This window comes from Helicoverpa zea, chromosome 20 (assembly GCF_022581195.2).
Source record: "Helicoverpa zea isolate HzStark_Cry1AcR chromosome 20, ilHelZeax1.1, whole genome shotgun sequence".
Lineage (NCBI taxonomy): Eukaryota > Metazoa > Arthropoda > Insecta > Lepidoptera > Noctuidae > Helicoverpa > Helicoverpa zea.
Window position 1 is genome coordinate 7,001,361 of NC_061471.1, and position 24,693 is coordinate 7,026,053.

Genomic DNA, 24,693 nt, shown 5'->3' on the forward strand with positions numbered 1-24,693 from the left:
CTGAGCTATCTGATTAAAATACTTGCGGCACAAGCATTCCACATATTATATTACAATTAGTAAAATTATAATGGGGTATTGTTAGGTAGCCAACGGCAAAAATGTGTACCCAGTGTTGACGAAATTCTTCTCGTGCCGTGAATTTTATTACGTCTAGCGTCTCCTAAGAAAATATTTCGCCACACACGCACGCGAAAATCGTTGACAGTAGCTAAAATATTACAACTAGAAAAAAGTTGATAAGTATTTGTGTTAATTTTCAACATATTTTCAGCCTATTTTTTGGAATCTTGAAGTAGGCGAAGGTATTCTTGATGTTTACAATGTATTACAGAAACTGTTCTGGCTCTGTAATTTTGGGCGACAAAATGTTATACGTTAACTTAATGGCGTTTTTGATGGTTCATAACAGTTAGTTAATGGTCTTTTGTAGTTAGTAATCTCGTAACAAGTTTATGAGCTACGTGTTACTAAGTATCGCAAACGACTTCTGTTGGAATTTATAAAAATACAGATGCAAATATGCTTTATGACATGATTGTGAATTGTAGCATAGTTCGGCTTAGATGGAAAGAACAGTTTAAACAAAGCCATACTGTGCCCTAGAAATCGGAAAATGTGTGGCACCTTTTATACACTTTTTTACAGCTGTAAGTTTTGGACCCAAACTTGTATATTTTACGATGAAACGTTTTATTATATCTTGCCAGACGACATTAAGTCATCGATGTAAACAGTTGTTGCCCTTAAACAACTGCCCTTCTGTGTTTCGTGACATAATTTGGTCCAAGACCCGAAATGCGATTTTGAAAGCGAGCCAAGGTCCTGTCACCATCATTGAAGTATGTGAATTTTATGTTTATTTAATTCACACCTCATATTCGTACGACGAATGAGGTTAACGCGGGTGGCATAAAGAGCCATCGGCATTCAAGACGCGTGTACGCAGCCTGTAAGCAGACCATATACATGCTATTGCTGAGCGAGATCGCTTTTGTTTTAGCATCAAACACTTTTCGCTGTGGACCCGTTATGTTGTCTGGTTAAAAGATTTAAAATAAATAAATAAAACGGCTTTACAACTATTTATACCAAAGTCGTCTCAAAAAAAAGATTGTATAAGTATTGCTTCGAGACGTAGATTTTTTTTCTGATTTTTGCATCAGTCTGCTGACCGTGATAAAGTGTCAATGCCACAAAAAGCGAAGTACCGATTATTTTCACTCCTTCCAAGATGTTGATGATGTAAGTTAGCCGAATAACCTCTCGGATATAACTTGACTCGTTGTTGACACTCAAACTAGGCAGTGTCACATACCTATGTTGTGCATGAGTTTTTCCCGTAAAGTGATTAATTGTAAAAATATTTTCAGTCATCGGGATCGAAAATATAGATCGTATAGAACCGGTAAAATCTAATAAGCTCAAACAGTCGAGTTGCATCTTGGTGACAGCAGCTAGCAAGATGGCTGGCATAACACGGTAAACTTAATCGGTATTGCCAATATTGAGATTAGGCAATGATTAAAAACATAATGTTAGTGCAAAACAGACTCGTTTTCATATTGATGGAATAACAACATCCAATTAGGTTGAGTAAGTTATCGTGAGCTGATTTTAACAAACAGTTGAATAATATTGCGTCAAATTATAATCAGGTTGCAATGCAAGTCATTGCAAAGTTAGATAATTTTTAAGCCATGTATTCACTGAGAAACAATTGTTTATAAACACTGTTTCAGAAACAAAATCTACGTGTTTCTGAAACAAATAATTTTGTTTCAGAAACATATAATTTTGTTTCTGTAAACACTACGTGTTTATCGAATGTGTGAAATCAGTTGCTCAACATGTGCATACAAGTGTGGACGCGTGTTTCATTTGTTTATAAACGCCAAATAAATGTCTTCATAGCAAGTAATTTCTCTTTTCTTTTTACTAGAAATGGACTTATGCAAATAAATGTAGGCACCACACAACAACACTACTTCCTCGGGCGACATATTGTAAACATCTGACGGTGTGGACGGCAGTTTCCGAAACATTGTTGCTGTAAACATCTACGTGATGTTTCAGAAACTGTGTATCTGAAACATTGTTTCCCAGTGAATGGCTTGTTATGAAAATATTTTTGAGGTTCGTATGCTATGATAAATCGGTAAATGAAGGATAAAAAACGGAGTAAATAATGAGGAAAACTCCTTATCCTTTTATCTGCAGAAGACGTTGACTGCTGGGAAATCCAACATTAAAACAAAATGACCTTAGCTTATGGTGTCAATTATTCTACTCTGTACGCGATCGATTCGCCTTATTGACGTGATTCCCATTGTAAGCGGCATTAAGGCCATAAAGCTACTACAGGAAAACTGAAGAATACACCAGCAAATCATTGACGAGACAGAGGTCAATGGGAGAAAATGAGACCCCAAGAATAAAGATACTGCCATATCCAAGAAGTATCAAAACAAAAAATAAACGAAGGTGTAATTGCCTCACATTTTTTTAACATATCTGAAAATTTCTGATCGAACGCGATTATAAATGATGCATTTAAAATAATTAAATAAGAAATGGATCGAATGTGACAAAACAGCAATTAATTGCACCTCAAATTCCCAACCACTGTCTTTTCAATACACTTTTATAGGTACACCTTGAATTGTCATTCTCCCAATTTGAAAGCTATCATAGTTTAGTTCCGTTCTCGAGTCTAGATACTAGGGACTATGTGTTTTATTGCCTACGAAGGTTTTGTTCCAATCAAAATTTCCTCTTCATCATTACATTCAAGGTTGTTTTATCAAACGCTTATTATGATTCATGTTGTTTTACTATTTTTGCAGAACCTGTCTCTAAAAACTTCCGTTTAAATTAATGAAGCTGGTGATACCAGGAAATGGGCCGTCTTTATATCGTCATCTACGACAGCAATCGTCTTGAATCTCGATTGTTATTATCCTTCCTCGAATCCTTTCCTTATCATAGTCCTCGGATTAACTGTTCTGCAGTCAACCATGCTTTATTGTTTTAAACCATATGATGAGCAGTACCTCCTTGTGAAAGATTTTGATGCAACTGGGCCCGCCGCTAATTAATTTGCCACGATTTTTACAAATTCACCTTGAAGTTGTGTTCACTTACGCAAATCGAATCAATCGTTATGTGGTGGACTTTGAGCTCTTTTGAAATTGAAACTGTTTGTTTGGTGGTGGTCAGCGAAGTGTAGAACAAGTGTTGTACTTTAGACACTTTAAGATGGAGCTTACGCGATTTGGTCATGAGTCATTCGATGATTCTTGCTTTATTGTGATGACAATGGTAGTTTTAAATCGCAGTATTTTTTATTTAAACCAGTTGGGAAATCGACCATGGCTGGTTTCTGAGTATCTTGACTAGTAATTTATCTTTTTAAATAAACAGGGGTTCAGAAGCGGGCCCGCAAACAGATCACAGAAATAAGCTCCGTTCTAGAGGACATAATAGGTACGATGTCTATCGCGTTGCTAATCTGAAATACATGAGGCAGTCCTTGTTAGTCGGAAACGAACGATCTAGCTTATAAGGTGAAGGTTAGCTATCAATTGTTCTATGCTATATTCCTAGACAAGTGACTTCGGGCTGCATACAACACATTACTTCCTTTGCTATTAGAGATAGTGGTGGTTCCGACATGTTAACTGTTTTTGTATTAACAAGTTCAAGGGTTATGGTTACAGCACTTTGATTTATAAATGTAGTTCCTGTGAAGCTGGCGAAAACTTTATAATTTAGATGAATATCAGAGTTATCATCAGAATGTCACAAAACTTCTTAACTTTCCTGAATTTAGAAATATTCGAGGATGATGATTTAAAATGACAATAGACAGGAAGGCGATGAAGTATTCAAAATGAACCAGTCATCATCCTCCGAGCCTTTTTCCCAACTATGTTGGGGTCGGCTTCCAGTCTAACCGGATTCAGCTGAGTACCAGTGCTTTACAAGAAGCGACTGCCTATCTGACCTCCTCAACCCAGTTACCCGGGCAACCCGATACCCCTTGGTTAGACTGGTGTCAGACTTACTGGCTTCCGACTACCCGTAACGACTGCCAAGGATGTTCAATGACAGCCGGGACCTACAGTTTAACGTGCCATCCGAAACACAGTCATTGGTGTCTAAGATATACTTAGAAAGTACATACAAACTTAGAAAAGTTGCATTCAAAATGAACCAGTAAAAGATTCAATTCGATGTCTGCTAAGGAATACCTACAAGGTTGTGTATCTCAAAATAAATAGGTATTACCTTCTTGAAAAATCCTTGACCCGCCGTAAAAAACTGGATACATTTTGGGTGACTTGCATCTCGTTTTGCAATACCTACTTCGAAAAGGCAATATTATGCGATTTTTATTGAACGCTCTGTTCATTTACGTACTGCAAGGTTCTACTGCAGTGGCCTTCACTGCATAAATACGAATTCAGCATGCAAAATTAATTGTCATTAAGGAGACATTAAAATTAGCCTGTTTTGGCGCCAATTGCAGGTTTCGTAACAAAATAAAATGGCTTCTTGCATGGGACTGCTCATTAGAAGTCAATTAATATTCTAATTATAATTCAGTTTTACTGACATTACCTAACTATTTAAGGTTCAAAACCTATGGCTCTTGTTAAGTAACGGAAAGATCCAAGACTGTAGGTTTATTTCATTTTTATTAAACTCAAACAAGATGATGATTATTTTATTACTACTTATTGCCTCTCAGATCTTGTGAGATGTATGAATTTGGTATTGAAACTAGTTAAACCTTTGTTGATAAAACTTTTGACCTCTCTGGGTACTATCGAACGCAGCACCTGTCGTGCGTTACCGTTTACGCAAAATGATTTATCCCTAAGAAATATAAAAGTTGTCTATGACATCGAAGCTCACAAAGCTTCGAAGAGAATTAGAAAGATTAGAAGTACCTAATCAGCGTCATTCATATAGAATAAAAACTATCTCCAGGAAAAAGGCTAAACCGACGGAAAAGGTAATGTGTTATTAATAAAACTGTTTGTCCTAAAAACAATATTTTGCATACCTTCTTATAAATAAACATGACAACAGAATTAGAAGTATACTAAAATACTTTGGTGTGATTAATCGCTTTTTAAAGGTGTCTGGTTAAAATATGCCAATGTTTTGTCTACTATTTTTAATTCTCATTTTCCTTATTTATCTTAATCTATACCCATACCTATTAATATATTTGCACTCAACATATTATTTCCTACAATACCTATCTATGTACCTACTTTAGTAGATTTACCAAAATCGTTTAGATTTTCTAATGTTTATTTAGTTCACATACGTGGTCAGTCTGTCCATAGAATTAGCTATGCAAATATATTATAAGCTATTTTACATTCGATTTAAAAAAATGCTCGAAAGCATCGAATCTTATCGATGAAGCGTCCAGGAAGTAATTAACGTATTAAATACGTGCAAAAATGTGTTCATTGTCTTAATTCTTGCATAAGTTAAATTTTCGTGGAATCGAATAATTTACGAAAGAGTTAGTTTTAGTATTATAACCTTTAACGCCACAAGGAAGCCATTTATTATCGGATACGGATATCCTCGTTAGGTTTTACGGTAAGTCAACACCACCTACGTTCTTAGTGGCCCATCGCCCACAACAAGTTGTCGTTAACCCCAGAAATATATTTTACGCAAATGTTAATTTTGTTATTGTCATCAAATGACGTCTTTTGCTTCTAAAATTAAAATACTGGTTAAGTTTTAGGTTGACCTGTTGTTTTTTAATTAAAATTAGCTACTCATATATAAACTGATTAATTCAAGTAGACAACGTGAGCGCGAAAACTACATACACCTTCCGTTTTAAGTTCTTTCAATAAACATTAAAATACAATCGTGGGAAATGAGCAGCAATGTACACGACGTCCAATGAATTGATAACCAATTGAATCTTCAAAACAATTTTGCCAGTACCAAACTCTAGACACGACATTTATCCACTAATACCAATACCTACCAATGTAATTGCTGTACGGTCTATAATGTGACTTTTCATACCTGCTCAGTCACGCTACCTCGCGTGAACTCATAAATCTTAAAACCCAGCGTATCTGGTATTCGAGGACTTTACAATACCAATATTAAATGCCAGTGTGCCAACAGGAAAATGCTTGAAGACAAAATTAAGTGTCACACGCAATCAACTGGTTCGTGAGAACAATAGTATCGTTTGTCTAGTGTGGTCGCTAAACAAGGCTGTGGTTTATAGTCCTGGGTGTAAGAAGGTTGGTCACCTTCAGGTCGAAGCGAGGACAAACTCTCAACGACTCATAACATGTGGTCTTTTCTTTAGGTTTAAATTCTGGTATATGTATATTTTTCATGGGGCGAAAACTGCTAATCGGCATCTGAATCTTACGCTTTTAATTTATCTTTTAAAAATATATGGCCCATAATTTTACTTCTACTATTTAGGCAATCGTCTGCTTAACTAATATTAGTCCTAATTGAAATGTCTTCCGTAACATATCAATTAAAAGCTATATTGTACCTATAAAGATTTGTAGATTTCTATGGTTGTACCCTTTACAAATAGTTGGCACAAACAACGTTCAACAAAACACATTATGCAGTCTACACGGTAATCAGAATCGCACGGTTTTACACCATTACGCTGCAATGTAGGGGCCTTGCGTCATGCCTGCATACCTTATTTATTTAAGGTGTTAGAACGATTCAATTAACAGTGCCTAGGTCTTATTTAGATATCTAATTAAGTTAAATATAGACGCTAGATAAATAGAATTTAACATAATGCTGTTTGTTTATCCTCAAGGGAATAAAAACGCTTACTTAGATTATCATGCCTTAACTTTGCGTCTACAAAAAGTTCTCATTTGATCAAAAAATAATATATTTTTCATGTACCCATTGCTTCTCCTCACCTAGAATTTCATCCTACGAAATATGCATTTTGAGACAGTTCCAGTTTCCAACCAGTTACCCTTGTTTTTCAGATCCATGTCTTTACATCCTGCGGTTCTCATCACAGCTGCAGTTCGCGGAAAAGTCTCACGAGGTCAGTATGACTGCCCTGCGACTTGTCCAGCGGATGAAGAGGGACTCCATACACTCTGGAAGAAGACCCTCCGGTATTTGTGGAGCTGGTGAGTAATAGAATCTACCCAAAGATTACCTACTATAAAATGTGTTGGGGTTGTCGAAAACTATGTATATCCAATAACCCAGTTGACTGATAGGATACTATAGCTTCTACAAAATTATATTAAAGATTTTCCGAGCTATGGTCATATGACGACTATACTGTGAAGACTCAAAGTCAAATGTGTTTATTTCTAAAAGACCTTTGCAGGCTTTTGAAACGACACACTAAGTTGCACGGTTCCAAAAAGTAGGTCTCATGGAGAACTCACTGAGGTAATTCGATTGTGTCGTTGATCTAGGTTCGGGTATAAATTAGAACATCACATAAATGCAGCATGGTTTAGCACTTGCAGACAGATAACCAATTATTCATTGCATGCTGCAAATAACATACAAGTGATAATTTATGAAATAATGAATGACAAAAAACTGTTTGCTAACTGTATCTGGTCAGTCGTAATAGTTGTGCACGGAAGCAAATTCTTTTATCCGCACAGACGACCCTGGCGTCAGATAATATTTAACTCCTTCTGCTTTGCAGTATTTTTGATTGACACATTTCCTTATAGATGCAAAGATAAGCGGCCATATGCAGTTACATTTGCTGCCTACATGTCGATGTTAATGTTTAAATAACGGCGTTATTATAATCTTGCAGATGACAAATATGCGTGTTATATAGTCTACCGTAATATGCTTCAATAGTAAGTAGGGTAAGCTTAAAGCGTCATTTGACAAAAAAGCTGTTTTCGGTTAATGATCTTTTCCACTGAACCTAGGCCTTTTGTATCAACAAAATGACTAGCGGAGATGACCCAAAGAATTCGAAAGCCTCGTTACTTCACTCGTAACAGTCGTAATTATTTTATTTGGTCTTGCCCACCATACGTATATGACCTAGAAGAAGGAGCCTGACCTACCTGCATTATGGCATCTCCGCTCATCTTTCCTTACTAAGTGGTTTCAGTTCCTTTTTCCTGATGATAAAAGCTTGCCCTTTTCTTTTCCAGCGCTGCTCATAGCAGCTCGGCTCCACGAATTCAACCGAACGCCCGCCGACGTAGTCCGAATAGTCAAAGTTCACGAGTCTACACTACGCAAGAGACTCCTAGAGTTTGGAGACACGCCTTCCAGTGCCCTCACTCTTGAGGAGTTCATGACAGTAGACTTGGAAGAGGAGCAGGACCCACCAGCCTTCAGAGCCGCCAGGAAGAGGGATAAGGAGCGGTTACAAAAGGTACTAAGGCTTTTTATGGATGCCTTTTTTTCTTCCTGCCCTGTTACCAATTTTGTTTCGAAATATGTCTTATCTCCCTGTCACTCGTCATAGTGACACTCACTCCCTTCTTTCCCAATTCATAGGTATGGATGCCTAAAACTGTTATATTGTTTAAAGGGATAGTGGAAGCTTAGAATAAATCCTTAGTGGAATACCTACGTTCTGTATCAGGAGTTTAGAAGTTTGTTCAATTAGTCCAAATTATAATTAATTAGTTAATTTTACTTTATTCTTTTAACATAAAAGCTTAACCTGTTCTTAAGAGGTAAGTATTTGATTGATTTTCTTCATGGGCTAAGTAGACACAATGTTCCTACTTATTGTACGGTTATTCAGAAGGAAAAAGTATTATTGGTCATTGGCACAAATAACGGTTGAAAATCAGTAAAATATATTTCTATTATGGCTATTAAGAGTCTGAATGACCTTTGTCCCCTAGATTCACACCGTAAACACACAGGCCACATATAAAAATACTAAACAGCACATTGACTTAATGGATTAAAATATATTTGCAATAAAAAACCGGTTTCATAGTTGTTCCGCATTTATTCATCACCATAACAGACAAAAAAAATGGTACGTCAGATAATGAGGAAATACATATTATTTTATATTATTTGCATAGGTAATCAGAAATAGCGAAGCATCTTCATGAAAATATTTTGAGAAAAACAATGTTTTCTTCATTTTGCATTTAATGAATAATATAGAGGTTCAACACAATACTAATATTTCTAGTTTAAAATATTTATCTATGCTTTACAGATATTGTAACGAATAAAAAAATGTTTTTTTGTTTGTTTGTATTGGAATAAACTCAAAAACTACCCGACCGATTTCAAAACTCGGTCACGGTTGGAAAGCTACACTCTTTGCGAGTAACATGGCTATATTTTATCCCGGTACGGGCAGTAGTTAAGTTACCATAGCAGGAGGGTGAAACCGCGGAAAAACGGCTAGTAATTTATAATCATATTTCTTTTTCCCATATTTTCAGTTAATGGAAGAAGAGGATGGAGAAAAAGAACTGACAGACTTGCAGAAGGAGATAGAACACCAACTGGAAAACGATAGCAATAGAAGAAGAAAGGTAGCTGCTGTCATTGGGGCATCTACTACTGTGTTAGGAATTGGTAAGATAAGATCACCCTAATATTATACAGTTGAAGCTTTCTGAGTGTGTATGTTTGGTAATTTTTCACTCCCAAACGGCGAAACGATTTTTTTATGAAAGTTGCCAATAGTATAGCAAACTCATAAGTAGCTGTTTTCCCTCGGTTTCACTCGCATCCCGGGAGAACTACTTACCGTAAAGGTAAGTATCTTAAAAGAAAACGTTTGTTTGTTTGTACCCTAGAGGCTCCAAAACTAACTTACCAAACTATACAGATTTCAAAAAATATTTCACTGTTGGAATGCAACACATAGAAATATATAATAGAAATTAAACTTACATAGGTATTTTTCTACAATAATTTCAAGAAATATCACATTATTTCAGATGAAAATTCACAAGAAGACGCAGAAGCCTCTAGATTTGCCGCAGAAGATGCATTGGACCGTATCGGAGAAATAGCGAAAGACGTCCAGTATAAGGAGCCTATAGATGGACCCAGCTATAGTGAAAAACCGAGACATGAAAAAGGACTGGGTAAGTTTCACTTTTCACTATATTACAAAGCCTAGTTTGTTTGTTTATACCTACGCTTGGTTTATACCTAAGCTTAAAATAAATGTTTTTATGTTTTCATGTCAAAAATAAATTGAACTTTAAAACACCGCAGGAGTACTATAACTTTTCATATAGGTACACAAGTTGGACCTTACTTTATAAAGTTACTTTATCAAATAATATACGTTTAACGTTTATTTTTTTTTATATCAGATATACCTTTGTATTCCTTTTATGCTTCTATGCACCAGACTGAAAATTTAATTTAGCTTTTGTGTTCTTTTCAATTGAATGTATGTGATTGTTTTATACAATTCTCTAAACAGAAATACAAGCAGGGTTTTTCTTTTTTAATTATTCATATTTATTCACCTTTCATGATTTCCAGGGCCAGATTTAGCAGTGATAGGTCTAGGCGGGCCCAGCTCAGAAGACAAATCAGACAAGTTTGTCCGCCCAGAACCGAAGCAGAAAGACCTACATAACGCCCACGAGTTGGTGCTCGATCAGAAAGCTGAAGAGTATATCAATTCGCTTATAATGAGTGAGGAAGAGGTTAAGCATAAGGCCATGCTGTGGCATAAGATTAATGCTGGCTATTTGAAGGAGCAGAAGAGTAAGTATAAATGTTATATAAATTTTAGTAGTAAGCGAATGCATAAGTCTCCAGTTTCGTTAAGTTGTGGCCTACCAGGTTCATATTGTTTCTATGTTATAAAAAGTACCACCTGTTCTGTATAACATAATAGTAATTTATTATGAAGTTGTAGATTTTTTTTTTCTAATGGCTGGAACATGTTTCACTGTCGTACTATTATCGACTTTATTGTTATTGAAATAAAATCTAAAATCCAATTGCGTCTAGTTGCAGATGCGAATCCGAAGCTATTTGCCTGGACGATAAAAACGATTATTTGACTTGAAGAATTCCATCTAAAACGGTTCTCTTTAAAAGCTTTTGGTGATAGAGAATAGGCAACTTCAATTTAGCATTCTTTGAAATCCAAAATTGGTTGCGGATATAAAAAATGTGAAATTCAATAAATGAGTAGTATAGGAGTTGTGGTTGTAGAATTAAAGGCACCTTTGTAGTTATGTGGATTTATTGTATCTTCACAGTGTTTACAAAAGTTATACTTTGCACTTTAATAATGTAACTACAATCCTACAGTGAGAGTTAAGAAGGACACGTGGTATCGCAACTTAATCTCCCTAGACACACTCTTAAAGACTGCCAGGCTATCGAATAAGAGGGTGCTTACTGAATACGAGTGGACTGCGGGGCTATCGCACTCGGATCCGTCTAGTTAGCGAATGAATCTGGTAGGCCTCCGCTGGCCTTTATATAGTGCCGCGACCGTAGTTGTCGTTGCTGTCGAAGACTCGGTGACACGTTGTTTGTATGTGTGCGTGAGCGGGCGGTGATGCGTTATTGTATTGAGTTGTTTACTTGGTATGTTATAGTAGTATGAAAAAAAGGTAAGGCGTCTAGTTAACTAATTTTTGATGCCAAACACTATCAAATCATCAATATCAGCTTACAATATAAACTTAATTTATAGTCAATACATGTTTAAGTAAAAGAAGAGCTTCGCGCCAAAGAACGAGAGGAAAATAAGGACAAAAAGAAGAAACTTCGCGGTTCTTACAAGAAACGGACTCCATGCAACGCAGCAACTGCTGGGGAGGCTATCGAGAAGATGATTGCTGAAAAGAAGATAAGCTCTAAGATTAACTATGATATTCTGAAGAGTTTGGACAATCCAGGGGGGACTGTGCCGCCTGCAACGCCTAAGCAGACTGTTGTTGTTGAGTAAGTGGTTTTTGGTAGAATTTGTTTGTTTTTTAAGGTCTTAAAATCTTCCTTTCCGGGAACCTTTCGAAGGTAATATTATAACGTATAATTTTTCTTTACATATAATGGTATTGATTTATGCTGCAAGGAATTTTTGAGAAATATTTTCCATTTTCCATTTTTCTCAGTTGTAAAAAAGTATTCTTAGTTATGTTCTTCTGTAGTTTAAATGTTATCCGCTGTGCGTCTTTTTGTGTGAATAAATCGTTTTTCTTTCTTCTTTTTTTCCTCCGTTAAATTTCATTTTCAAAGTTCTAAAACTGATTATTTTATAAAAATGTCATCTTTCTTTCAAACTCCCATGTTTCAGTTACTAACAACATATAAATATTTCCAGATCCAAGCAAGCGACGCCATCACCTGCAGTCCCCGCGTCTCCCGTCCCGCGCAAGCGCAAGAAGAAGACCCCCGCCGCCGCGTCCCCCGCGCCCGCGCCCCGCACCCCCGCCACCCCGGCGCCGCCTACACCGCAGCCCGCTGCTGGTAAATATTAGCTTGTATTTTTTATTTATTTATTAGTGTCAAAAACAGTCAAAATCCTTAAACTAAATTAGCAAACATGTAACCCATACCTTTGTCTATTACCCATACCTATGTTTATAATAATTGTATTGAGCTAAGGGCCGATTTTTAAATCGCCAGATACTTAACTTTAATCTGAAGAATATGTTCGACGTTTTGACAGCTGTTATATAGAAAATATGTCAAACCGCCATATTTATTTTTCAGATAAAAGTTAATTGATGATTGAAAAATCCTATAAGATAAAATACGTTTATTCACGTATAAAGAAAATATTGAAATTATGAATATGTATTAAACAAGGGGTATCGGGATGCCCGGGTAACTGGGTTGAGGAGGTCAGATAGGCAGTCGCTTCTTGTAAAGCACTGGTGCTCAGCTGAATCCGGTTAGACTGGAAGCCGAAGTCCGCCGTTGCACAATGTGCATAAAGTATTTTAAATTAAAAAAAAATATGTATTAAACAAAAACTCTACTATACCAACTGTTCAGAGCTCCTGAGATCGTACTTCTGTCTCATTTTCTTCCAACAAAATTTTCTCATCACCAATGGATGTCCATTTCATGAAAACGACGATTGCTATAAAAACTTAATAATTGTTTCCTTAAACCTTATATAAAGTTTAACCCAACCCAATTACCTATTGTCCTTTTTCCAGACATAGCAGATGATTACGAAGACGAGATAGAACCGGACCCAGTGGACGCGGGCGACGAGCTCTCCCTAGCCGCCATGCTGCAGAACGGACAAGACGACGATTATTACGACTACGAAGAATATTGATATACATAACACAAAACCCGTTGTCTATGACGGGAACAGATTTACTTATGACCACTCCCAGTATTATATATATCTGGAGATTTGCTTACTAGAAATATAACATGAGCTCCATAGAGGTAATGTCAAATTCGAATCTTTTTTTTAACAAAGGCAAAAATCATCAAATGACTCCTCTCGCTGTGGGTTAGCAGCGATGAGGGAGACACTTTTACTTACTAAAAATCCATAGTGTTCTTTCGTAGGCCTTTTATGTACCAGGGCGCGGTAACATAAGGAGCTTAAGAAGAAACAAAATGTGTTTAAGCAAAACAACAGATGGATAGAATATTGGGATTGGTAGATATTTTATTTCGAATGTAGACCTTTCTGGGAAGTCTAAAGTTATGAGCCATTAATATTGTCTGTGGATGCGGCAGTAATAGAGCCTCCTTGCTGCCGACATATTCCGTAGAAAAACAAGTTGTTAAAAATCCTATGTAATACTATAATATTACAATTTGTCATATATCTTTACATAGCCAGAAATCAGGAAATAAGTACAACATACTCTTTTTTCTATATAAGTTTTTTAAGCATAACACATAGTATCATTTTTAGTAGGATCTCTTTGGTTTAGATGGGATTTTTAACACTAATGTAATATATGAAGAATGAACTTAAAACTAAAACATAGTTTAAAAAACTAAAAAACACGGTTGTCATGTATTGTCATGAGAACTCAGAGCGTGTGCAAAAGTTCATCTTAATCTAAGACCTGGAAGTGTGTCAAATTAAGATTCCAAGATTTTCTTACATACATAGTTACAAGTGAAGCTAATATTACATGAAACTGCCTATCTGGCCTCCTCAATTTAGAAAGGCTGAAACTGAAGCCACTGCCGAACATTCGGTTTTGGTTGGAAACCCAATTTCGGTCGGACTATAGTAAATATCTTATTAAAAATATAAATAATTGCTTAAAAAACAGTTCAATAAGATATAAGTGAGGCGCCTCAGGATTTGTTATTGTATAGAAAATCAGTTCAGACTCGGAGAAATAGCCAAATTCGTTAGTTTCCGATTTTTATAGTACATAGTCTGTAGCAGGTAATTTATTATACAATTTCATAGTATACAGCAGTTTATAGTTTAGCATACCTTTTTTATAAATTAAAGTAAAAAATTTGATAATGTTTGAAATAAAATAGCATACACAATACGTACAAAAATGTAATTAACAGCAATAAAACACCAAAACATAGCCTTATTAAACATATATAAAAGCTTAGAATTTTTACCTCGCAAAAATATGACGCAGACTTGAGATACTTCAACAACTATACACAGTAAAGTTAGAGTATTTATTATATAAACTTAGAATAGGCATTTTAGATCTAGAGGATAGAATGTTTCGCTAGAGCAGATTATATGAATGTATGACTATATCAATGTCTAATACTTAGCGCCTGTGTTTCCTAGCTGCGAATTACAACAAGCGATCCATCGATTATATATTGAAATCCATACTAATATTATAAAACTAAGGAGTTTGTTTGCTTAAACTCAAGCCTTGAAAGCGCTAATCTCGAACTACTGGTCCGGTAAGAAAATACTTTCAGTGTTAAATTTTACTAGCCTCTTTATCGATGAAGGCTATTTTTTATCCGGGTTCATGGAGAAAGTTTCACGGAAAGCGGGTGAAACCGCTGACAAAAACTAGTTTAACATAAGTAATTTGCTTATGTAAATAAATTCAATCTCCAATCGCAGATGGATCAATTATTGTAATCGACAGTAGAACGACATCGTGACGGAGCAGTCGTGAATCATATGTACACGCTACATAGCACGGATTTGCTGTCAAATTGTAAGCCCAACGCATACTAATTCAATTTCGTGCAAAGGGGATCTAACCAGTTTGCAGAGAGCTAAAAACGTTTTATGCAGAACTGTGCAAATACTGAATTAAAAAATTCAATTTTTATATACATCACTGTTGCTACGTCTTGAAAAACCGTTACTTTTTAATAGTTTTTGAAAATTGTTATACTGACCACATGAGCCAACCCAGGTATCAAAATTACATAAATTATGTAAATTCTTCTGAGAACATAGCTAAAGAAGGTATTATAGCTTTGTCATTTGCCTACTTATAATTTTGGGTATCGATAGGTCAGGTTTTTTGGGTCCCGTACGCAACGAGCGAAACAGCACCCTATTAATAAGAATTTGCTGTCCGTCTGTGACCAGGGGCCCGATTCTCCTAAGTTAATAATGTCAAAATCGAATAGAAATCGAATCGCAATATGATCGCAATAGCAGTTTTAACCATATCGGGCATTCTGCTACTGATAAAAGACCAATCGTATTCGATTGACATTTGATTGGTGTGCGATTGGTCTGCTATTTTGGTGATTTTGGTCTATACGGTAGTTTGCTGTACAATCATTTTGCAATCGTAAATCATTTGCAGACAAAATGATTCATTATTGAATGACAGAAAAGGATAAAAACGTTTATTTCAAAGAAAAAATAGCGGAATGCCACATACGTTTCAATCGTAATCGAGTCGGGATTGGATCGCAGTCGAACGTGAATCGTACGTTGCTTAAGTAAAATTAGGAGAATGGGGCCCCAGGCATTATCCTATGTGATAGAGAGACAGTTGAATTTTTCACCAAAAATGATGTATTTGTGTTGCAACAAATATTGAAAACTAGTAGTAAAATAACTATTTTAAGGGGCCACCAATCAAAAATGATTTTTTTTTTACGATCTTGGTACGGAACCCTTCGTTCGCGAGTCCGAAACGTACTTGCCCGTTTTTTTTGTGTCATTTTATGATTGCAAAAAAAATAAATAGGTTTTAATGTCAAATTCGAGGCGAAAGAAACATAGGAGATCTCGTTTGTACTTTTTTTTCTTTTATCTGAGTGAAATCATGTTTTTAGGTTTATGTTGTTGTTATTCTAACTATTGCGTAAGTCTCGACAGAAAGCGCGATTTTAACACTTAAGAACCTATGTATTATGTGATAAAAACATTGTGACAAAATTCACTCACTGCAAAAAAATGTAATCTCGCTTAATTTTGTTCACGTTTCAAAGAGTTATTAATATTTATGGAATTTTATTAAATTATTACAATCTGAAATATATGGAAAAGAGGTACAAACACGTACCAACGTTTGACTGAATTAATTTATTGAAATAATCAAAGCTAAACTCCATTTGAATAGGCAAACAATCTTGAAAGTCAAAAATCTCTGTAAATAAAGTGTAAACAATCTTAATTGACTTTCTATACAAAAAAAATAGCTGCTTAAAATAATAATAATTCAATTGATAAAGTTATTGTTGTCCTTAACTGTATTTAATAACATTGTTTTTTAACTAAATTTTATTTTAAACAGTTACATAAAAATAATACCTACCTACAAACTTTTTCATCATTAGTTATGTCCGTACCTACTCAAATGGAATGTAGATAGTTACAAATAGAATTAGCTTTTTTCATTTTTAGTTTAATAATACTATATGCTATCCATTATAAAAATAATTGTTATTAGTAGATACAACTAGAATGCTTAGATTTAGTAATTTTAAGAAAGAAGAAAACAATCGTTATTTTACCATGACGTGTTTTAATTTAAACCTTTTTTGTAATGGACTTGATACTTTTCTAAGAAGTCATGGTAGCAATGGCCACCCAAAGCGCCCCTCGGGGTACAAAAACGCAGGAACTGAAGAAAATACCTTTTACATTACAGATATACAATCCAGCAATAATTGTTGGCGGTAGAAAATTTAACCGAAATAATTTATTATACGAAAATGTAGGTAGTTACTTGAAATATCCAAAGTATTGTATAAGATCAATGGATCCACTGTTTGTATTTAATCTAATTGCTTATTTACTTTCATGTTAAACTTAATTATTTAATATATTTAGCTTTGAAAATGCGATACATACATATTACTTTAGAGATGTATGTATTAATATTTTATAGACACAAATTGTAAACCAATAGTCTTATGATCTGCCTTAGACCACAAGTCGCAACCTGACAAAACGAATGCATATTGTTGATGATAACTTCTGAGATGTAACAGTGTATTTAAATGAAGCAATAAAGGACCTGTTTGATAAATTCATTTATTTTATTTTGATCTTGACTATTCTTGACTGACGTTAAAATATATTTTTAATTATTAGGAAACCTGTATTAGTATCGAATGCGAATGATCTATCCCTAGACTAGGGTTACCATGCATCTGGAAATACCGGGATGGTCTTATAGAGAGGATTCAAGGAGTGAGAAACATGTATCGGTTGTGACACATCATCCTAAAATGCTCAGAATCGCAACTGCGCAGGTTCATAATGTTATCGCAGTTTGTTACAATTTAACGACGCAAAAGTAACAAACAAAAGATGATATAGGTAGGTACAAGTGTATCTACAGATAAACAAGGATGAGAGTCAGGAAACAAAATCGATAAAATTCCACAATAAAACATTAATTTCAGTATCGATACTTATACCTAAATATCGGCCACCACTGCGCAACATTATGCACTGTATGATTACATCACAATCCTGCCACCGCAATGATAATACAAACATACAGACAGGTTCGAACTTGCTTAGAGCGCAGTTTTTCCTGCCACAGACTGGAGTTTCGCCGTGTCGACCCGCCTTTACAATGTGACTAAGCAACATGCGTCATGGTGTAGCACTATGCACACTGTGCATCTGTGTGTCTAGTATTGAAACGTCCACAAGTATGGTAAAGTGCATAGGATAAGTATATACAAACTAGTGCTGTTCTAGGTGTTTTGAGGCTTTTTGCTTTGTGGCAATCTATTTTAATCGTGAACTACCCTCTACCTACTTATTTATGCGTATTTCCGAATTTGTAAGGTGTAGGCAGAGAGATAGGTCCTGGCGCCATCGTAGCGGTGATAAAACAGAGGCAGACATTCCTTTGTTTTCAATCAGCTCAGGATTTCTCGATGTTAATATTATGCTTACCGAACCTCAGTGCTGACCTGTAAATGTTTTAAATAAATTTATATGACCATGTAAGTGATCGAAACTTTCTACCAAATATTTTATTGATGGTAATAAATCTTGTACCTTGACCCAACGAACTTGTTAAGTTACTTTTACTTGCGTTTTACTGCTTTATTTTTGTAGTCAATAATTTAAGCACAAGTTTTATAGGAAAAAAAACACTAGTCTCATATTTGTCTCCTTATAATTTGTTATAAGTGAAGAGAAGACGAACAAACTTTTTGAATAAAGATGATTAAAAATTAATCCGTCTGTACACTTCTTATTGCTTATTTTTTTCCTGTCTAAAAGCGGGTAGTGGTGCAAGATAAGTTTGATTTATTATTCTAATGATTGCCTACAGACGGGACTAAGCAAGTGCTCGCCTGTACAGCACTATGGCACGAGACATGTCGCTACACGACCAGCCGACCCCGGTGTCCGATGCGAAGTCGCGGCAACTGGTTTACTATCAAATTTATTTTGCACCGAACAGTGCGGTACATAAGACTTTACAATACATTCTAGTCAAGAATTCAAGTGATAAAAATTAATATATTCTATATAAAATTAAATTATTATGGGTTTCTATTGCAAATCACAAGAGTATAAAGTCCGTAAGATATCGAAAAGTAAACTTATCGAACGAGTTAATAAGACTGACAAATATGTTTGCGTTAAAACAAAGCACGGAAAAGTTATAATAAAATCAAATTACTTCCGTTTTTTGATGGATGCCAGTATCAGGTCACGGTTAAAGCGGTAAGTTCTTTTTTATTATTTAAAATACTTATACCTAACATTAAAGTTATAGGTATAGATACACGTCATATTTGCTTGTTCAGTCAGACAACTATTTTTAGGTAATAATTACGTACCTATACGATTATTATTTCTAATCTAGACATTCATAATTTTATTAATATAAAAGACATTGATTATGTTCCGTCCTGAATACAAAAGAAATGTAAGTCCTAAACATTGTTACCAACTTATTTAAGCACAATATGAGGTGAATGACCTGAATTGAAAAATATAATTAATTCTGTACATTTTTTTATATCGCAAAACCGCAATCTAATTTCAAATAGCGCGCGCATTTTAATTTCGACCATTTCATTGCGTGCGTTCAAAATTAGTAATTTACTTAAAAACAAGCTTAATATTCTCGATAAAAAGTTTAGTAAAGGCGCATTTATACATACAGTAAGTCATAACTTTAGAGTGAGGTAAAAAAACAAGGAGATATAAAAACAAGTACTAACGTAAAGTCCTTTTTTGAATAAAATTGCCGAAGGAAGACAAACGAAGCATAACTTTTCTAGGATTATTCAAGAAATTAAGTGCATGATTGTATGTAAAGCGCTTCCTAGACGGTGAATTAAATTGCTTAATAACACGAACCGTTAATATTGAGGGCTGCGTAGTGGCTTTTTGGCTACAAAAATGTTAATTGCCAAATTTGTCTTTGTGACACTGCACAAAATACATCGAACATGGTGTACATGCCTTTAGCAGGCGGGTGCGTCAAGCGAGAATATCAGTCGCTACTACTAAGTCTATGGCAGTCATGTTGGCACAACTGATGCCACTAACTTTGAAATCAAGAAAACTGTATCTGTGATTTGCTAACTATTAGTTAAGTAAAAATAATCTTAAATGAAAGAATAATTATTTTTCATTTAATTTTCAATTTATAATTCTTGATATCATTTTATTGTCACCTAAAAACTTTAACATTCAATATTATGTCCTTTTCTTTTGTGTGATGTTGGTAACACGTAATGTTTTTGTCGTCGTCGGTACACACTGTTGTGAAGTTCGTGCTTTTGTAATCTAAAAACACATTTTAGTTTTAGTTTGTGTTTATGAGATTTTGATGTTCATCAAAGTGGAGTGCGAAATATTCGGAATTAGTGGAATTATGAAGAAAAGTGTGTTTATCGCTTTGTAGCGATGTGTGAAATTTGTAAATTGAATTGATAGTGATATAATAAAATTCATGGTGTTTCCGATATTGTTAGTGCCGTTTGTAAAGTATAGTTCGAATCATAGGGTCCACAAACGAGGAGACGGATTCTATCATGGTCGTAAAACGGTAAGTTATTGTCTACAACGTGGTGCCTTTTACATAATTGCCTCGAAACGTATAAACCCAGCGAGATACGAGTAAATGCAAAATGCTTTGTTTCATGGGTGGATGTTATGCCCTACAAAGTAGACCGAATGTGTGTTATAGGCAAAGCTAGTCGAATAGATAGATATTTTTGTTTGTTTATGTTTGGTAGCAATTCGCAGAATATGAAGATTACCTGATTTCAGTGTAAAGTGATGTCGTAATTAAACTGACCATGCGTTTTACTGCACGTATTCAAATGCAGAACGTGGTTACGATGCATTTTTGTCAGAATTATCGATTGCTAAAATTCGTGCGTTCTATGTTTCGAATGTGTTTTTTTGTTCTTAGGTATTTTGCACAGACTTGTGTATTGATTATTTTCGTAGTGATTCGTAAATTCACGTAGGCAACTATTACTGGATGTAACTAGCTCAAAAGTATAACCTACCCTTCTACGTTCTTAAATTACTTGATTTTCTTGTGTTCCAATTTTTACAATAATTTATTGAAACATCGCATGTTTAGAAGGAACACTTGGAAAGGAACACAAGGAAAAGTAAAAACTGTTATTACTATGCCAGTTGAATATCTGTCAGTTATTTTCTAGTAATGTTGTACAGCTTTGTATGTCAATTAACATGCAGGCCAGACAATAAATTAGGTTCCTTCCTTATAAACACATACTATTACTTGCTTACATTTTACTTTAAAGAAATATATTCAGCCTTTCGGTATTGCCAACATACCCTTAAATAGAAATACTGAATACTGCAATTGTTTTTTTTTTTAATGCATTACAAATATTATTCTACAACATAGAGGATGTACCTATAGTTAAAAGTTATTTTATCCAAATAGTTGAATCAAATAGAAAACCATCTGATAACAGCTGTCAGTGTAAGAAAAACAAATTCGTACAACTAAGAGGCCATTATGGGTAAAGAAACTCATGATGTGTGTATCAGACAATATGTGTTATGTACCTAAAACCTATCAATGACTGATTAACTCATTAAAAATGGGTCATATTCTGGTCATTTCCATAATCAGCTGAAACGGAAAGCCACAATATTTATTGATAAAAATCTATCTATAAACCAAGTAGCTGTTTTCCCACAAATTTCTGCCGGTACCCAGAAAAAATATAGCCTATGTTACTCGGGAATAGTACACATTTCCATCATACTAGTATCTATAGATACAATGAAAATTCAGCTGTTGTTTTGTTTTTAATATAATTTTGAACACTAATGTAAGAAGAATTTTAAGGTAATACTCAAAGTTTTCCTGTTTTGCATGTGGGAAACTTCATTCATAATTTACCTCCTAAAACAGTGACAATGGTATCTCGAGACATCATACTTAACAGCATTTGCATGCTTAGAATATTTCAAATGTCTGATAATTTTTACAAACAACATATGAGATTTCTGCAGTTTTTTCTGCATTAGACAGGAACTAAGGTGTATGAAAACCGAGTACAGTGTATCTTCATTACTGTGGATTTTTTTTTTTCATGTGGATCAGAAGATTCAGAGCCTTTAACACAAACCAATAAGCAAGACAATGTTTCCTCTTTATTGTATTAGGATAGATAAATCACTGTCTATCACTCTAACACTTTACAGTCATATAGACTGTTGAACAAGTACTAACCATCCATATTTTTATTAATGTATGCTTATTTTTTTAATTAATATGTAAAACTTGTAAGTTTGTTGTGTGCATCTGGAACTGCATAACTGCTTCTAAGAATGCCTTAAAAATATTATGTTATCTTGTATGTATAAGTTTGGTTTACTACAAGTGTATTATTATTATTTACTGATCTTATTTGTCCCGATTTTTAAATACAAAAATTTTATGAACTAACAATTATTTTTAAAGTCTTTATACCAAAAATCATGGACCTTCTAATTACATACATACATACATTTTTTATGCAAAGGAAATCCCTGTAGTAATGAATTTAACAGGAAATAATCCTTTCTTTAATTAAGTGGCTAAAGCATTTGATCAAATCAACAGCACAATATAAAAAACAATTGCCTCATAAAACAGCATTCTTATATTCAAAAGTAAAATTTAAATTAAGAAAGTTCACTGACTTCTGTATTATTTGGGCTAAAATGCAGAATTTTGTTGAACTAAAATAAAATTTCACTGTGGCCAGTTTCCAAGTTTTTTTTTTAATCATCAGACAATTTCTCGTAAAAACATGACATTAGCGTTACAAAACCTGATGTAATTAATTATAAATACGCACATATTTCGTCATGGCGGGGTTGGGGTCGACCCCAATCAATGTCAATCATTCCTTACTTATCAATCATAATGCGTATGATTAGAAATTATTTAAGATGCGTCTTTAACATGATGTCCGCCGCAGACTTAGGTAAATTCTCATGGTTCTATAATGTTTACAAATGTTATAACTTCCTATTAAAAAGACCTGTCTTAGTAGACGAAGCAATCTCGATTTATCAGGTGTAAAGTTAATCCCTTGTCGCGAATTTATCTAACTTTCGCACACAGTTTTGCCATTCTTCTCGATCCGGCTTATACCTACATAAGACCTCGAGAGTAATGGCTGCTTGCCCAGGTGAATTTTATTTGTTTAACCTTTCAAACCTTCACATAGTAACCTTCTTTGTTACCATCTACATATTTTTCAATTAGATTTCAATGTCTTACTAAAAATATGAAGTTGTAGTTTAGTAAACTCATTAGGCGTTAGATTATAATCGCTATTTTACTGTTTCCTTAATTACGATAGTTATTTAAGAAGGAACTTATGAAATTATACGTCGATCCTTGTATCTGTGATGTGATGGCCTTGCATGCCTCTATTGCGTCGCTAGTACTCAAGTACAGACTGCCATTAATGTTATTCTTACGTTGTTATCTCAGGCTGTCGACGACCTCTGTCTGTGCGTCCACTTTTATGATCCATATCCAAACAAAGGGATCCACACAGGCTCCAAAGTCTGGAACCGTAAGTCAATTCAATCATTGTTTACTTTCATCGAATACAAACATTTAGCTCCGCCAGGTACTCGAAGTAACGTTTAATAACACTCGAGTTTTATTTTTAACGGAACCTGTGCGACGAACAAAGCACTGGCGTTTGCGTGGAGCCCTCTTCCAACCCTCGCTCATTAAAGTTGCATTTTGGTAGGGCTACGTTCGCGGTTCCTCGCTACGCTGATTGTACGAAATGGGTCGCAAAACGACTCGATTATATTTTTATGACTCACATTATATTCCCATTCTTCTCAAATGCGATAAAAACGTTCCCGCGTGAATTTTGTACGAGGACAGTTGCAAAACATTTGGGTTTAATCCTCGTTCCAGAAATTATAAAGGCAGGTTGTGCAATGATGACTAACAAATTCCGGTTTCACTTGACTGTTTGCAATAATTAGAGTAATCTTAATTCAATGGAAATAAATAATCGGGGTACCTACTTAACTTTGCTTTGTGTTGAGAGTATTTCCGAGAAGGTACCTCTTTTACGCTCACAGACCCCACATGTTATCGCGGTATCGCCGGGTGGTCACTGATCCCTACCCCACATGAATTAACATGTCTTTTCCATAAACGGATGGGTTGCGAATTAACCATCCATGGAAAAAAACTTATTCACTACAAAATGTGTACAGTCATGCGAAGTTCCCATTTTGCTTTTTCATTGGAATTGTAAGATTAGAAAATCATAAAACTCATAGAGCAACTCAGTGAGTTGCAGCATAGAATAGCGACGACTAAGTAAGCTTACCCGAGACAAAGCCGTGTCTAGACGTCATTATATTTATTTATCAAACTAACGCACGTTCTGCACGTGTTCATTTACTCAAATAATGCGATTTTGAATAGACAGATATTCAACTGTTGCACCATATTAATCAAAATGGTAAACTGGGACACCCAAATGCTCAAATGTTTTGAACATTTCCGAAAATAGATTTTAAATAGAAATTGTAGGTAGTTCAAGTTAAACGCTTACTCATAAAAGTATGTAAACCTCGGTAGGTCTGTGATGCTGAGATAACGGTTCCAATGATTCAATGAGAAAAGGAAAACTGTAAATCACACGAAAATAAGGTCATGGTGTTACAGACGAATTTTACGCAAATGATACGGAAACAGGTATTATTCCTTTGCGAGTAGCACTCTTAATTGTTAAAAATTCTTGTTGTAACACAAATATAAACCGATATCACCTTTTCATATCAATTAGAGTTCAGTA

The 24,693-nt window shown here is 34.9% G+C and overlaps 2 protein-coding genes across 5 annotated transcripts in view; both read left to right on the forward strand.

Annotated features, from left to right (window-relative positions):
* LOC124640009 (transcription factor IIIB 90 kDa subunit) overlaps positions 1-15,639 on the forward strand; it is a 32,628-nt gene extending 16,989 nt beyond the window's left edge. For 2 of the 3 annotated variants that reach the window (XM_047177576.1, XM_047177577.1), the window contains exons 5-12: positions 7,029-7,178; positions 8,187-8,413; positions 9,456-9,591; positions 9,960-10,109; positions 10,519-10,746; positions 11,709-11,943; positions 12,323-12,468; positions 13,167-15,639. In XM_047177576.1, the coding sequence (XP_047033532.1) occupies positions 7,029-7,178; positions 8,187-8,413; positions 9,456-9,591; positions 9,960-10,109; positions 10,519-10,746; positions 11,709-11,943; positions 12,323-12,468; positions 13,167-13,291 (1,397 nt within the window). In that variant the 3' untranslated portion in view covers positions 13,292-15,639. Of the gene's footprint in view, positions 1-7,028; positions 7,179-8,186; positions 8,414-9,455; positions 9,592-9,959; positions 10,110-10,518; positions 10,893-11,708; positions 11,944-12,322; positions 12,469-13,166 lie in introns of those variants that run through there. The other variant, XM_047177578.1, reaches the window with a different exon arrangement.
* A 3,215-nt stretch (positions 15,640-18,854) lies between these two features.
* Positions 18,855-24,693, forward strand: part of LOC124640034 (protein pellino) — a 51,001-nt gene continuing 45,162 nt past the window's right edge. Inside the window, exon 1 of one of the 2 annotated variants that reach the window (XM_047177618.1) lies at positions 18,855-19,087. In XM_047177618.1, the coding sequence (XP_047033574.1) occupies positions 18,906-19,087 (182 nt within the window). In that variant the 5' untranslated portion in view covers positions 18,855-18,905. Of the gene's footprint in view, positions 19,088-20,108; positions 20,424-24,693 lie in introns of those variants that run through there. The other variant, XM_047177619.1, reaches the window with a different exon arrangement.